General features: G+C 37.2%; 1 protein-coding gene across 1 annotated transcript in view; it reads left to right on the plus strand.

Annotated features, from left to right (window-relative positions):
- The window catches only part of LOC136886666 (uncharacterized protein PF3D7_1120000-like), an 89848-nt gene that overhangs the window by 18504 nt on the left and 53280 nt on the right, over nucleotides 1-18064 (plus strand). Inside the window, exon 4 of the mRNA XM_068230790.1 lies at nucleotides 1435-1530. Within this exon, the coding sequence (XP_068086891.1) occupies nucleotides 1435-1530 (96 nt within the window). The remainder of the gene's footprint in view (nucleotides 1-1434; nucleotides 1531-18064) is intronic.

Raw genomic sequence — 18064 nt, forward strand, 5'->3', positions numbered from 1 at the left:
ATAAGATTCCATCACTTGTCTGGGGCGTTAAATCAGACTCTTGACATCTGCTTCCCAGATTCCACCTAAAGTGTGGTGTTGCAGGAGGGATGAAATGCCACATCAGTCCCATGCCTGCAGTTGTGCGAAGAGTTGGTTTTCTGAGGGTTGTTCTGCAGGAAGGCCTTGATTTCTGTAGCTGCTCCAAAAAAGTTTGTGACATTATTGCTGTAAACATTCAGGGGTTGACCTCTATGAGAAGTATGTTGATAAAGTGCGGAGAGATGTTTTTGTGGTGAGATCAGGTATCATGTATATGCAGACAACCTTGGTAGTTAGGCAGCCTTGTCTTGTTCAGTTTCTCATAGTTTTTTGTTAGAATTTGGCCAGCATAGTCTATGCTAGTTTTAAGGAATGGGTATATCGGGCTTACAGGCTCTATTTGTGTATTTCGCATTAATTGATCTGAGATATCTGCATTCAACTTAGAACATTTGGGACGTGTATGAGTGTGGCTTCTTTCTGCCCCCCTTGCTGATGAGGTCCTAAACTTGTCTCTCAGAGAGTCGAGTGCGAGGATGAAGTAGTTGAAGGTGTTCTGCCGTCATAATTATATTTGTGAGTTAATAAAGAATTTGTAATGTTTCCACTCCACTAGTATTCGAGTATTGTGCAGTTTTCCGCCGACAAGAAGATGGCCTTCTTGATGTATGATTGGTTTTTATAGTCTTTATATGAGTTGATAGTTTCCTACACAACATTAATCTAACATTTGTGTACAGGGTTCAACTCCGATACAAACAGTGGACTTTAATTTCACTCCATGGGTTGTTTACAACAATCTCAAATATGCATTGGGTTCTTAAAATTAAGATTTACATCTTGTCATGCTAATTTAAGGGGACATCTTTCGTCCATTGTTTGGGCATCATCAGCCGTGATCTCCTGCCTAAGGGATTAAAATCACGATCCCGATTACTCTAGCCAAAGTGTTACATAGAGGACCGTGTGTTATAAAAAGGAGGAAACTTATAAGTTCACAAATGACAATTTACACAATAAAGACACATCTAAAACATATTTGATGAGAGGATGTGAGTATGTGTTTTAAGAGTGGTCCATTCTTTGTTGGTGAAGTGTTAAGTATCCTTCACTCTTCTGAAGTGATATATCAAACCCTTGACAGCTGCTTCCCAGATTCCACCAAAGTGTGGTGCTCTCAGGAGGGGTGAAATGCCCTGTCAGTCGCATGCCTGCGGTTGTGTGAAGAGTTTGTTTTCTGAGGGCTGTTTTACAGAAAGTCCTTGATTTCTTTAGCTACTCCGAAGAAGTTTGTACCATTATCGCTGTAAAGTAACTGTAATAATGGAAATTAATGAAATAATATCCTCATTTGTTAGTTACTGTATTTGTAGATGTGTGTTATGAGCATACCTAATATATCTTATTTTTCAGGAAAATTTTGAACATGTATCAGAAGTGATAGCTCTGAAAGAAGAAGTTAAATCAGAGTTAACCGAGCCAGAGTCATTGCAGGAAAACTCTCTTGAGGTAATGTACATAATTTGATAAGCCATCGTCAGATAATGGAAGTGGGTAGAAAATGGCTCAACAGATACCTGGGTTTGATCCATCTTTTTAGTGCACATGATTGACAGTCCTACTGATGATATACTTTTTTATTAGATTGACTGTTTACATACCTAGTTTTCACTTTTCCTTCAAGTTGTTCCGCGATCTTGCGTTATGAATTGTGCAGCAGTTAGATTATTCCAAAGGCCTCTACTCTGTGTCATTTTGTAGCTAGTATCATTCCTACTAATAGTTTTTAATTCGTAAATTAGTTTTGAACACAAAGTAGCTGAAAGATACAGTCTTTTGTTACTGTTACAGGATATTTTACTAGTTGTTTCCAAATGAAACACCTTTGTTATCATATTGATTATATTAATTATTGTTTTCTAAATAATACAGTAATTTGTTGATACAAGTTGCTAATGAAATGCATGTTTCCTGTGATTGTTTGCTTGTATACTACACACATTGTAGCCATCTCTCGGCAAGTGAAAAATATGATTTTTCTCCCTAATGTGGTCTGTGATGGTACTAGTCCATTGTGACTTATAATATTTGTATCGGGAGGTGCACCTTAACCCCAAACATTTAAAACAAGCGCCTTAAAAAACACTGTCTGTCGAACAAAACTTGAAATCGCTAATGCATAAAGTTGGGACATTGATCAGAAGACCTCACTTCTGAATAACTGAGTAATGTGTTATTTTATCTTTGTTTTGTTTTGGTGTACATCAAAAAGTTTGAATTTTTCTCCATACATATCCCTAAATAAAGCTGAGGTCATGCACTCTGGTGCAAGGTGGAATAATTAATGATTTATAGAAGTTTTGGGTTTATAAGTTTTCTCAACTAAATTTACTTTCATTTATTTTGATACTTCAGTGTTTTGCAACACTTTCTTCTCTTCCTGCCAGCTTTGAAGTCTGGCCAATCACAAATTTTCTGTATTTATTTTTCAGTCAATCATAAGCTTCTTGTAACTTTTGGAGTATCAAATAAAATGGGAGGGTGTGGTCGGATTTAGCCCAGAGCCTTCTCGAACCCTCCCCTTAGGTATAAAATCCGCGGCCTTTTCTAGTTACCTTGTCTTATTCTCGTCAAATTTCTGGGTGTGTGTGTTAAGACAGGAGGTGGGGTGCCTAATTCTTTGGCAGGCAGAACATCAGCCCAGGTAATGGCCACCAGTTCTCTATATCTGTAGCTGTCTCCGACTTCTCTTTCGAGTCACCTCAGTTGTGTAGAATTAGCCTCTGCATCATTGGGCCACAAGATCAAGTAGGGTTTCAAAACTTGTTTTTCAAGGAGCTCAAGTTTACGACTGCATACATTTTGAGTTTGGGGCAGTAATATAACCTGTTGTTCTTTTCCATGAAGGCCCAGTAGTATGTGTACCAGATATCCCTGTGAAAAGGAATTGTAAATTGTAGGTTGTGCCTAGAGATGCCAGAAATTCTAAGGTATTGTGTAATGTTTCCTTGAGTAGGCTGTAAGGAATTAAAAGCACAGCCTCCTTGGCTGAATTTAAAGAGCATGTAAAACTCTTGTCTGATATTGGTGCAATTTTAAGTGGGGTCTTTGGAAGGCCGTACGTGTAACCTTTGAAGCAAGGTGCTCTTGAACTCTTCTTGGGACATATCTCTCGTTAACTAATCAAACGCAACATTTGTGACATTGTAAACTTGTAAATTGGAGCTGGAAGCTCAAAACTTGTAATTTCCAACCCTTGGATATCTATTCTTGTTCACTATTTTGTACCTGACATTTTGTTCCTTGACCTACTGAAGAATTTTGTTAAATTTGAGATCTGAAAAGAAAGATAACCTTTGTTTTAAAGTTTAAATTAATCTTTCATATCGTAGATAGACCCATTCAAGCTGACACCTTCTTACACCTCCCTGCGTTCCACAGATAATCCCGGAACTATATTACTTAAACATGCAATGAATAAATAAGCCATTCAAGAGTTATCTTGCCTTTCTGTTTCATACTTCATAAGGGATAGTGTTTGTGAATAGGCCTTGTAAGTTTACCATTACTCACCTGAACATTAGTTGCACGAATGAATTCATCATTACCAGGATGCACATTTGATCACTGCCATCGTCCACTTCATAGCATGAGTGTCATCTTCTTTCGGTATGACTACGTTGCTATGGGGTATTTCATTGCCCATTTATTGAGATATCATTTCACCATCTCTTCCAGGAGTTCTGGGTTAGCTGCTGAAAATATAGCTATGTGGGCAAGGTTGTGATGAGAAAGGAAGTATAATCATGATCAGGGAGTGTAGTAATTGGCTCTCGTATAAGGAAATGGGATGTAGATAAGTAAGAAATGTCAAAAGGGTCATCATTTAGCTTTGGTGATAGGATGTGAGTATGTGTTGTAAGAATGGTCCATTCTTTGTTGGTGAAGTGATAAGAATCCATCTCTCATCTGAGGTGTTATATCAGACTCTTGATAGCTGCTTCCTAGATTCCACCAAAGTGTGATGATGCACAATGGATGAAATGCCATGTCAGTCCCATGTCTGCAGTTGTGTGAAAAGATGGTTTCTGATAGTGGTTTTGCATAAAGGCCTTGATTTCTGTAGCTGCTCCGAAGAAGTTTGTGCCGTAATTGCGTTAAATGTTCAGGGGTTGACCTCTATGACAACTAAGTGTATAAAGTGCAGAGAGAAATGTTGTGGTGAGATCAGGTATCATGTATATGTAGACAGCCTTGGTAGCTAGGGAGTCTGGTCTTGTTCGATTTCACACAAATTTTCATTAGAATTTGGCCAGCAGTTTTAAGGAATGGGTAATTCTGGGTTACTGGCACCATTTGTATATTTCACATTAATTGTTCTAAGGTATCTGCATTCATCATAGAACACTTGAGACGTGTATGAGTGTCGCTTTTTTCTGTCCCCCTTGCTGATGAGATCCTAAACTTGTCTCTCAGAGAGTTGAATGTCAGGATGAAATAGTCGAAGGTGTTCCGCCATCATAATTATATTTGTGGGATGATACAGAATTTCTAAATTTTATACTCCACTAGTATTGCAGTCTTCCGCCAACAGGAAGATGGCCTTCTTGATCTACGATTATATTTATAGTCGTTATACTGTATGAGTTGATAGTTTCCTACACAACATTAATCTAACATTGGTGTAGAGGGTTCAACTCCTATACGAACAGTGGACTTTATTTTCACTTTGTGGGTTGTTTATAACAATCTCAGATAATTATATGTTACAAATCTCATGACTGGTCTATATTGAAATGTATATTAATTCAAAATGTTACAAAAGTTTGTTGAAATCCATGTATTCAATATGCATTGGGGTCTTAAAATTAAGATTTATATATTGTAATACTAATTTAAGGGGACATGTTTCGCCCATTTTTTGGGCATCATCAGCCGTGATCTCCTGCCTAAGTGATAAAAATCAGGATCCTGATTACTGTAGTCAAGGTGTTAAGTAGAGGAATGTGTGTTATAAAAATGAGGAAACTTGTAAGTTCACAAACGACAATTTACACAATTACGATATGTCTATAAAATATTTGGTGAGAGGATGTATTTGTTATAAGATTGGTACCTTCCTTGTTGGTGAAGCGATAAGAATCCATCACTCTTCTGAGGTGATATATCAGACTCATGACAGATGCTTCCCAGATTCCACCAAAGTGTGATGCTGCAGGAGGGATGAAATGCCATGTCAATCCTATGCCTGCAATTGTGTGAAGAGTTGGTTTTCTGAGGGTTGTTTTGCAGAAAGGCCTTGATTTCTCTTGCTACTTCAAAGAAGTTTGTGCCATTATCACTGTAAATGTTCAGCCTACAGGCAGCAGCGCCTAAGCTCAATGTTCCCCCCATCTCCTCTCCTCCACCACACCCCCTTCCATCAATATCACACAGATACAATACAAGAAGTGCAACTGTCATTGGTTCTGATGCTGCAAAGGCAACTAGTTCCCACCTGAAAGGTCGACGGGGTGAGTAATTTTATACACAGGGTTTTTCGTCAAATTTTACCCTTTTTGCTCTAATCTTAAAAATTCTTCTATCCTCCTCTCGTTACAGATTCTTCACCACACATCCCTCAATATTCGATTTCAACATTGAACCTCTAGCCAACTTTTAGCACGAGCATCCCCATTTGACTAATACGACAAGAGGAGACTATCACATCAGCTAGTAAAGACACACTTGGCAACACACTGTCGTGAACCTTTTTTCACGTTTTCAACAAAATAAAAAGACTGAGGCCTCACCAAACAAATACGGGATTAACAGTGTGTCAACCCGTATGGAATACCTGTAACTGGGGAATGTCAGGAATTTCCAGAAATAGTGGGAAAACCAGTAAATACCAGGGAATTCAGAAAATAATCTGCAAATTCCTTCTCCTACCAGATAAAATGGACATACCTTATTTGTCCGTTGATAGAAGCACATTTTTCAGTTTTTGTCTTTTATGCCAGGAATAAATTGTAAAGAAACCTGAATAAACATTAACAAAACCAAGGGTGATCACAAATATGTAGTAATTGATATCTTCAATAGCTATATGAATAGCATATAGCAGGCAGTAGCGACTGTTCGATCGAATTTTCAATGTTTTGATCTGCTTACTATTGTATATTCTGTGTTGTTGGGGAATGGTGAGGCCTATATTGCGTTCTCAGTTTTCTATTCGCTTAAATGTATGGCTTCCACAGCAAAATATGCATATAGACAAAATTCCACTACCCAACAAATGACTGTGTTTGTTTACTATGTAATGCCGTGTGCGATAGTCACTGCCTCGTAAAATGTAAAAAGAGAAAAGACACTGACTCAATGCAGGAAAGTGTGAAATTCACTTAAACTTAATACTCCTTCGAGTGCTCATTATTATTATTACAATTATTAAATGTGCTCATGTAGGTAAACCTTGTGTAAATGTGGAATGCAACGTGACACTGTTCGAGCCGCGCCATGTTGAGTTTCGAACCTATCTGATGAAATGGTTAGTGACGGATGTCAGTGTGTGAGGCTTCACAGTAATCAAGAGATTTGAAGGTGTTATACATCAGTGGAAGTGATAGAAACTTGCGGAAGTTTTAAGTTTGTATTTACAAATCGATATACCCATATGTTTTGGTATTGATCTTTTTCTTCCAAATTTGCAATGTAAAGGAAATGGGGAAACAATGGAGTTGGAAGCCCAGCCACTACCAGTGCTGCCAACGTAGACTGCCTCGTGAAGTGCGTGCTGGAGGACTTCATTAACTCGGACAGCTTCTTTGAAAAAATTGTGCAGGCCATTTCGACACGCATGACACAAGTGGTTATAAAAGAATTTGAAAAGAGTTTAAATTTTAACATCAAAGCATTTTCAGAGTTAAGTGAAAAACATGGTAAGAAGGAGGCAGAAATCCGCAAACTGAAGGAGGATATGGATGCCAAGTGCAATTCATTGGAGCAGTACAGAAGGAGAAATAATGTAAGAAATTTCAGCATCCCTGATTGTTCGAACGAAAACTGTGATGAATTAGTGCTCAATGTGTGCAAAGTAGTATGTGCAGATGTTAGACTTAATGACATTGATAGGTGTCACAGAGTAGGACCTTGATTACCAGAGAAAACAAGGCGTATCCTAGTGAAATTTGTGTCTTATTGGTCACAGCAGGATGTCTTCACTAGGAAAACAAAACTGAAAGGCTTATCCACAACAATCCATGAAGATCTTACAGCTATCAGAATGTCCATCTTGAAGACAGCAATGCAGTGTTTTGTTCTTGCAAACACTTGGACTGACTCAGGAGACATCGTAATCAAGAAGACGGACAGGATGGAACGAAGAGTGTGCCAGTTAAAGGAACTTCCTGTGGCATAAGCTTATGTTGCAGTGCTGCCTTATCACTTGACAATGTGAGTCAACTCCCATCCTTTACCATAAATTGCAGCTGACAAGCTAGCTTTTTTATTTTTTCAATTAACATCTATCTATCTGGGTATCTATCTTCTATCTTCATATCTATCCATTTACCAAATTTATTTATCTATTTTTCTAAATATCTATTCACTTATCTGTCTACTTATCCTACCACCTGTCGATCTACTTACTCTTTAATAAAATTTTCCTAACTGGATCTTGTTTAAGTCAGGCTTCTGTATTACGTCTACATAGATCTAACATCAACACTACACAGTATAAGCTCCTACTTGGGAATTCTGTATGCCTGATCTGCTGTTGCACGTTATCGCTATTATTATTATTATTATTGTTGTTACAGAGTTTATTCTTGGTAGGCGGAGGTGAATGAAGGTGCGGGCTGGAATGGGTCTAGTTACAAGGCCGAAAAGATTAATTAAAATTTGAATAAAGGTTATATTCTTTTCAAAATTAGGAATCAATATCCTCATAGAATTTGAAGGTTTAACAACAAGTGGACAAATGACAATCAGGTACAATGAGAAATTAGAAACCAGACTAGAAGAATCTCAATTTTGGGGATTTTACATTCTTGGGCTACCAGCCCCAAATTTTTGCAATCCTTGAGCTATTAGCCCCAAATTATACCTTAGTTCCAAGGGCAGAAAACCCCTAATTACATGGAGCACTTGCTCCCACCCAAAAATGTCAAGCCTCCTGGAGGCACCTTTCAAAATACCAAAAAGAGCTGATCCGCTCTCAATCTTCCAAGCCTATTCAAGGCAATACACTTCATGGCCGCCAAGGCACAACTTACAGCGATTAAAAAGGAGTGTCTAGTACCCAACTACTGGGGCCTGAATAGAAAAATCATAAGTGGCCCAAAATACCAATAGAATGGAGGCGAATACTTGCACTCCTGAATGACACTTCTTAAAACCTAAGAGGCGCTAGGCCGACTACACAGGGGCTATTCCCACACTAGTGAGGTGACTCGAACAGGAGAACTTTTCTACATTAAGAAGACAAGAAAATCGGTTATGAAACGTAGTCACCTCAAATCAAAATGAAAGGGAGCTCGAGAGGGTAAAACAATCTCTATCCCTGATTTACAGTTAAAGTTATATGAAAATTTTACATCAAAGCCGTAGAAGTTACATTTTAGGATGGATTGGTTACATTGAAAAGGTTTCGGACCTTCCCCGCGGATTAAACTGCTGAGCTAGCAAAAAATAAAGATGTTAAACGGCCATTACCTTGTGGAGTTGTTGACTGAAGAAAAGAGGCACTTCCCGCCTCCTGCTACATTATCACACACTAAGCTAAATGTCGATGAAGTGGCGACGAGCCATGAAAATCAGCAGTTTTATACACTCGTGAAAGGTTCGAGACCTTTCATGAAAGGAAAGCGCCACACCCACTCTGTTTATTGGTGGATGCAAACATTACATACAATATTGAAGAAGAAACATGGTATTGGTGGAAAATTAATTTACAAAATTAGGGATTGGCTGAATTCAAAACTGGCGGAAGAAGAGATCAATATTGCCAACCCAAAAATGAATGAAAGAAATTTAACAAAGAACAAACTTATAAATACAAAATTTCTTCAAATAAAGTTCCTTCAATTCGCACCAGGGTGCATAATCGTAGTTTTTTCTCTGTAGAGACATCTATTAGAGAAGTTCCAAACTTCTTGATACGGAGCAAGTAAACACAAATCGAAATAGACACAGTTCAGAACACTTCAAAATTACAAAATTTACAGTAGTGACATCTTCCGAGAAACCATTGAGTTAATACAGATTTCCAAGTTCAAAGTTTCTCCTGTAGAGGAGTTTCAATTGGCGCAAGATTTGAACTTGCGTCGCGTAGAGGTGTACCGCCCTGTACAATTATTATTATTATTATTATTACTGACAATTTAATAATCTAAAATACGTTAATTGCTGACCATTCTTAGGATGTAGTCGCATGCTGTGTTCTAGTTAGTTTCATTTTAGCAGTTGGTAATGCATACCGCAAAGAGCCGAAATCCCTGTGACCATAGCAATACTTACCTTGTCACCCTTCCTTTCTGCACCCACCCCTTCAACCTGTCTACCTGCTAGTCCATTGACCCGAACTCCACCCCTTGAAGCTACAACACACATTCTCCAGTCAGCCCTAAATAGACATAAAAGCGCACTTGACATATGTCACCTTAATGCCCAGAGTTTAGTTTCTCAAACTCGTATAGATGAACTACAAGCGATTTTCATACCACTGTCCTTTGATATAATCTTTTGCAGTGAATGTTGGTTGAAAGTCAAATATCAGGCTAAGAATCTGGAATTACCTGCCTACTGCCTTCTGAGGAATGACAGACTTGGCAAAGGGGGAGGTGGGGTCTGTGCTTTTGTCTTTTCGCACTTGAAACTTCAAATTATCTGTTAGTCGCCTCAAAAGTATGAGCGAAAACCTGAGTACATGTTCATAGTGATGCAGGTCTCTACTGTGAAATGCTTAGTAGTTGCTGTATACAAGCCGCATAAATCTCGCCATCTGAATGACTTAGAGACTGATCTTAACAGACTGTTACCTATATGAGAACATCTTATAATGATGGGCGACTTCAATACAAACCTTCTAGATCCAGATTCATCTGAAACCAACCATCTATTGAATACGTTTCAGGCAGGCAGTATGGCGATCCTGCCACTTTCCTCCACTCAGCACATTAAAACCACACACATTACTGGACCTGATAGTAACAAACCACTCTGACAGAGTATTACATAGTGGCCAGACATCTGCTCCCAGACTGTCAGCCCACGACATTATCTTTATATCTTACGCACTGCAGTGCCCCAGACATAAACCTAAGTACGTGACTTACAGAGACTATAGCCGTATTGACAATGAAAATTTATTGGAAGACTCTTTTTCGATGCCGTGGCAGTATATAACTCAGAAAACTAACATTGACGACATGGTCATGACTTTCAATAACATGATACTACATACTTCTTACAAGCACGCCCCTCTATGAACAGCATGCATCTCTAAAAGACTCTACCCATGGCTAAATGCTGATATTAGAGCAATGATGCCTAAGCGGGATTCAGCTCGTAGGAAATATAAGCATTACCCAAAGGAGGAATCCTTATCTATTACTAACAACTACATAATAAAACGACTCAGACAGTAAGAAACGCTCGACTACATTATGCCCATGACCTTATAAAACCCTACAAAGCCCCGCTACCTTATGGAAGTCAACGCGACTATTTGGCTTAAATAAACCGGACAAAGTAGACAATTTGGAGATTTCTCTTGATGAATTGAATGATCACTTTGTATCCTCCCATGTTCAGTTAAGCGAAGAAGCAAAAGAAAATCTTTTGAGGGCAAATAACAACACACCACTCATAGGTAGAGACAAATTTTATTGTAGTTATGTCTCACCCCTGCAAGTGAAAGCGGGCTATCTTGCATATTAAAACTAATTCTACAGGGGTGGACAATCTATATATTATAAAGCTAAAGGAAATTCGACACCATTATTACGGTATTGACATTCATATTTAACTTCTCCCTTCAAAACAGTTTATTTCCAAATGTCTGGAAAATGGCCCTGGTACATCCTTTACTGAAAATAATATCTTCTGCACTAAACTGTAACTTCAGACCTATTAATATACTGTCTATAACAGCCAAGAGACTCGAACACATGATGCATAATCAAATCACAAACTATCTCAACGACCATGACATACTGGACCCACACCAGTGAGGCTTCCGCCAAAATCACAGTTCATGTACTACCTTGCTAACATTACTGAAAGACAGGCTACTGATGAGCAAAAACTGACAATTCTAGTCTTATTGGACTTCAGCAAAGCATTGGACTCTGTAGACCATGAGCTGCTCTTATCCAAACTTTATCGCCTAGGGTTCTCATACAATACTCTTGAGATGGATGGGAGCCTATTTACATGAGCGTCAACGTGTCGTCAATCAAGGTACCTTTTCATCATGGCAATATGTGAAAACAGGTGTCCCACAAGGGTCAACCCTAGCAACCTTGCTATTTTCTGTCTATGTCAATGACTTAGCTAAAGAGCTGACACATTGTAAATGTCACATTTATACTGACGACGTACAATTGTACATCCATGCAAAACCAACAGATGTTTTAAGAGCAATTGAGCAAATTAACATGGATCTAGAGGCCATAAGCAAATGGTCTTTCCAGCATGGACTTATAAACCCCAAAAAATCCCAAATCATAGCATTTGCCCATCCAAGACTTATTTCCAGTAATTACCGCATGACCATCCCTGTTGTATGACTTCAGTATGAAGCTTTACCCTCTTGCAAGAGGGTAAACAATCTCACAGTGATCATTATCCAGCACTTCCCTTAGACAGATCAGACAATATCTGTTAGTAGACGATTTTTCGCAATGCTGTACATATTAAACAGTTTCAAATTTACTTTCCTGTTCAGTTTAAAGATGAAACTATTTGAAACCCTCGTTCTTCCAATATTCAATTACGGTATTGTGATGTAGTTTACAAAGGTATGAAAACCAAGCTTCGTGATAAACTACAACATGCACAGAATGCCTGTGTAAGATTTATATGTAATCTGAAATTTTCAGATCATGTCACCCGGTCTTACGTCGACCTGGGATGGCTGCGCCTTGAAAACAGATGCAAGCTGCATACCCTGACTTCATTGCACCAGATGTTTACCTTACAATCCCTATCCTGCCTGTATGAATGATTTCATCGCCTCCCTGAACACCATGTTAAAAACATCAGAGCGCTGAGCTCGACATTGCTAGCTATTACAAGTTGTCCATTTCATGACCGTATCGATGTTTAATCAAGAAGTAAGTATAAATAACCACCTAATCGATACTTTATTAATGTTTCAACCACTTAGTGGTCCTCTTCAGCTGTATAAATAAAGAACTGAAAAGAAAAACTTCGACAATAAGCACAAATAAACGTTCTTTGGAGACTCCTTTGATAAAAATGGAGGTCATCAGAATAGGTCATCTTGTCTCTCGTTCTTGTTTGGAAAAGATGTTTATTCTGCGCTGTCTAGAGGGTCTGTCTTTGAGCGCGACCTGGTGAAGTAACGATGTGATACAGTTTGACAATTCATGGAAAGCTCTGGAGAGAAGGGAAGTAGAGTTTTATCGCCATCTAAAATAACGTGAGGGAGGAGGGAGATTGGGCTGTGCTTCTGCGATGTCGTGTTTGATTAAATCTCTTGTTCGTCTAGTCTGTTTCATGTCTACCCATTCTAAGTATTTGCTAATATTCTCATATAAGATGTTTTTATGCTCGTTGTTTTCGTTGAGATTCTCTTCACCGTTTTCCAATTTATCAAGAACGATGTGGATGTTTTCCAGGTTGTTCATAAGATTACCTTTATTAATCATACAGATAATTTGAAGGTCCTGTGAATTTGTGGTTGGACTCTTTCATATGAAAGGTAATCTTATGAACAACCTGTTAAACATCCACATCGTTCTTGATAAATTGGAAAACGGTGAAGAGAATCTCAACGAAAACAACGAGCATAAAAACATCCTATATGAGAATATTAGCAAATACTTAGAATGGGTAGACATGAAACAGACTAGACGAACAAGAGATTTAATCAAACACGACATCGCAGAAGCACAGCCCAATCTCCCTCCTCCCTCACATGTTATTTTAGATGGTGATAAAACTCTACTTCCCTTCTCTCCAGAGCTTTCCATGAATTGTCAAACTGTATCACATCGTTACTTCACCAGGTCGCGCTCAAAGACAGACCCTCTAGACAGCGCACAATAAACATCTTTTCCAAACAAGAACGAGAGGCAAGATGACTTATTCTGATGACCTCCATTTTTATCAAAGGAGTCTCCAAAGAACGTTTATTTGTGCTTATTGTCAATGTTTTTCTTTTCAGTTCTTCATTTATACAGCTGAAGAGGACCACTAAGTGGTCGAAACATGTCCTGTAAGTTTTAATTTTATTCAATTTTGCCTGAGGCATTAATAAAGTTTCGATTAGGTGGTTATTTATACTTACTTCTTGATTGCTAGCTATTCCTAAGCATAAATCCTCAACCTACAATACCTTCACTGTTGTGGCCAGCTGTGAATGGAACTTCCTTCCACAGGAGGTCAGAGGGATATCAAACCTGGGAAGATTTAAAAGTACGTGCTCAAGATATCTCTATGAAACGAGCTCGTAGTGCGACAGATTTCCTTTTCTTCTTCTCCTTCTCATCCTGGCCTTTCTTCTTTGTCTTCTTCTTCTTCTTATTATTATTATTATTATATTATCATTCATCAATAGTATTAGAGAGTACTCAGCTGTGGTTCCCTGCATAGTTAACCTTATCCTGATCCCCATTTTATAATGTTTTTTGCCGACAATAAAAACCCGAAAATTGTAACATTTGTCAGTGTAATATATTTCTGGAATTGGACAAATTAATTGCAAATATTAGGTTTGTATGTATGTATGTATGTATGCATGTATGTATGTATTATTATTATTATTACTATTATTTATTGCAATCATTGCATTTTTATTTTTTAGCAGTTATAATATTATTATAGTTAGGAAATGTTAATTTATATTGTGTTTTATAATAGATATTTTATGTACAGTAGGACTGCACAGTAGCATAGTAATTTATTTGTCTCTCTTTAATTCAGTATTCAGAAATTTTTATTTTATATTATTTATGTATTTCACCGGTTAAGTATAAGACAGGGACACGTGTCCCTAACTTTGCCAGTTAAATAAACCATATCTATCTATCTATCTAATCTATCATGGAAGGTGTTCAGAAGCTTGAGGCATGACTAGTAGCTTGTAATATCACGTGTAATTTTGTGAATAAAGAACAAGATTTAAAAAAGAAGTGACATCACATTGTAAGATGAAAGTTGTTTTTTGGTTTGGAGTTTTTTAAGCATGATTCTGTGTATTCAGTCTTGATCCAAAGTGCAATCTTGAAACCTGGCTGCCAACTATATTGTCTACAATACCTCCCCACATTGTTAAGCTACCTGGCTCGGCAGTTACAGTATAGGTTTAATAGTCTTCAGTGTAGGTGTAATTTTATTTATGTCCATGTGTTGGTTAGTATATTGTTCGTCTGTGTACCATACCTCAGTATAGTTCATCAAAGTGAGAAATATGTGACTCCGCAAAAATTGACACCATGGTCTCAATCAGCCAAAACATCCTTCCTATGCCAGTCATTAGCTGCGAATAATTTATTTCTTTTATTTGTAATCATAATGTACGTATTCTTATTTTAGTGGGGGATATTGTTAGGAAGTACATACACTATGTTAATGATAGTGAAGTAGATGCTATTTTGAAGCTGTTAAAGTTTGGGACTTTTTTGCCTCTGTTTTTCCATTCCACATATTTGTCAACATTAGGTAGGTTATCTGTAGCACGTTCAGTGACTTTCGAATTTTCAAGCCATCTTATAGCACAGTATTTCAAAGGAAGTACGTTTGAACCTGAATAATGTCTTGCAGGAACGTATCAAAACAAGAAGTGTAGTGCACGAAGAAACTCTGCAATATTTTACTGGCATTTTATATCAATTGTGCACAGTATGCAAGCCACAAGGTCCAATGTTCACTAAAATAGGAGCATCTGGATCTTCATTTAATAAATTACCGATATCCTGAAGGAACTTTTTATTAACATTTGGAATATCCATTAAAATTTGTTAGTTTTTTAGATTGAGTCCTTGCGGTGCTTGCAAAAAACATTTAACAAATTCTAGGAGGTAGAGTGACTAAGAAACACGGAATCAAAATAAGAAGTGCATGCTTCATTAGTATCAGGATTGAAACAGCATAGTACAAGATCCATTTGGCCCATCTGAGGAACTTTATTCAGCGACTCATCAAAACCATTGTTGAAATGTATGCACTTACTACACATCTCAAGAACTTGTTTATGAAAATAGGGAGCCAAACCATGAGTGATTGTATATGCAACTTTCGTTCTGTGCAGTTGAACTTATGAAGCGATTTCAGAGTCTGGAAACATTACAGGGAACAAACGTACACTAGCTTCACTGGCTCATAAATAATGGTGTTGCATGACAGTATGCATGCCCCATATAATGTCAGCTTTGATTACTTGCTCTCTTGAAAGGTAATTCTGTAGACATCTTGCCTCTGGTGAACCTTCTGTAATGGAAGTAGAAGAAGAAGAAGTGGAGTCATAAGTGATAGAGTTCATTGTGGTAGCTGTGGTAGGCAGAGGACAAATTGTGTTTGCAGCCAGGGTATTACAGCCACTTTGTTGCTGAAAGAATTAGAAGAACAGAAGCTCGACAGTCTTTGGTGTCTATAGACAAAGGAATTCCTTCGCTGCAGCAGTAGTGGTAATCAATTCTTTTAAAATCTTAAATTGAATTTAATTAGAATAAATTCAACTTCCAAGTTTTAAAATTTAATTTGCACATTAATTTCTCATTTATTTTTTGGATGTTAAGCTTTAAAAATGAATTTTAATATTGCTGTCATAACTGGAAACTCCCTTTATAATTTTATTTTTTGTCATTGTGTATCAGGGAAAAACTGGTTTTTATGTCTGGAAAACAGGGAAATGTCAGGGAATTTCAAAATCTGGATTTGGTGAACACTCTGTTTAATAACAGTAACAACTCAATCTGTCACACAGCTGTACACTCTCTGATAACACTACAAGTTTCTTACAAGAATATTCAGTGTCATCTTTCAATGATAAAACAACTTAAGGTTCATAGTAACCATTCCATGACTTCAAATTGTGTTGCCTTAAACCAGGTTCCATTCATATTTTAAACTTGTAACCTGAGGCCATAATTTTAGCCATAGACATTCTTATCGTTCATGTAAATATAAACATTGGTTATTTTTTAATTGTTTTAAAGATATCAATGTAAAACTGCACCAACATTAACCATTATTCTCACACATTTCTTAGACATGCATTAATTGTGTCAATTGTCATTTGTGAACTTACAACAAGTTTCCTCATTTTTATAACACACATGTTTCTCTATGTAACACTTTGACTAGAGTAATCAGGATCCTGATTTTTATTCTTTAGGCATGAAATCACGGGTGATGATGCCCATGTAATGGGCGAAACATGTCCCATTAAATTAGTAAGACAAGATGTAAATCTTAATTATAAGAACGTTATGTGTACTGAAGAGGTGGATCTCCAATAAACTTTTGTACCATTGTTGAATTAATGTGAGATAATTCGCAAACAATATACAGCTACTCTCTATGCCTTGTTTAATCTTGCAACTTTTGGCATTTTTTGAATTGCGAGATTAATTTGAACATTACGTTTTGATTTTGGGATAGTCCAGTGATCTTGATTCAACCAACTGGGACCATGGCAACAAACTGTATTGTTGATGATTATGGTCATTTGTAGTCGTCTTGTCACTAAGTCAGCGTGTTTCCCCTATTCTTTTTTACTTCGATATCCTCCCTAATGTTTCTTATTGTACAGTTGGTTAGGAATCATCTGTTCTTTTTAATGAGTCTAATTGTAAATGCTGGTGTCACTCTCACTGATCCTTGTAATATTTCCTCTGTGATTAATTTTGATATATTTTTCAATATTTTTGTGCAGTACTACTTGTAACTTGTTGTGTCTTGTGTTTCAATACATCCGAAGTAGCCAATCCTTGTTTATACACTTGTGTCCTTTTATTTGCGTGACTGCTTGTGTGTTGTTTATATCTTCTGTCGCCCTGCTATCATCGTTATGTACGTACGATGCTGAGGTAATATAGTTATAGTTATAGTTAATAGATAGATTAGATTAAGCATACAAGTAGTGGAAGAAGAAACACAATAAATAATAATGATAATAATAAATGTAATAATAATAATTGAACAATAACGACAGAAACATGCAGTGAGAAGGAACTAAACTAAGAGAAAATTATAGGGACAAGAGAAAACCAAAGGTTAACAACGTAAATAAGATATATATTTAACGATAAGGAAATTAGTAATTAAACATTTCTCAATAAGATAGTAAATGCCTGACAAGAGCTTTGCAGACAATAAAGCATATAAAGGAAAGCTCAGAAGACAAGGAAATTGCGCCATATTTACAATAAAGAATATCAGAAATACATCAAAAACCGTATGAATGAGTATAAGCGAACAATAAAGAGTGGTAAACTCGAAGAACCTAAACATGAGAAGAAAAGATGCTAAAAGAAGGGAAAATGGGAATGGAAGTAGGGATCGAACTGGGGAAAGGATTCTCTTCGCCGGGTGTAGTTAGACTTCAGGATGTTTTATTATTATTATTGCAGAATGTAGCAATGCTCCTTGGAAGCAGATAAAGTGAGATCAAAGTTCTATTGTCCTTAGTACAGTTCCTGTTTAAAAATATTTAGTAGGAATAATGACTCGCATACGTAATTTGATGCCGAAATAAGCTGCCGAAAGCAAAGTTCAAACCGGGACAGATGGCCCAAAGAAGGATCTAATGACAAAATAACGTCATAATAAGTCTTGCTCACTAAATAATGCGAAGAATTATAGTCCAGATGGT

This window comes from Anabrus simplex, chromosome X (genome assembly GCF_040414725.1).
Source record: "Anabrus simplex isolate iqAnaSimp1 chromosome X, ASM4041472v1, whole genome shotgun sequence".
In the NCBI taxonomy this organism is placed as follows: Eukaryota; Metazoa; Arthropoda; class Insecta; order Orthoptera; family Tettigoniidae; genus Anabrus; species Anabrus simplex.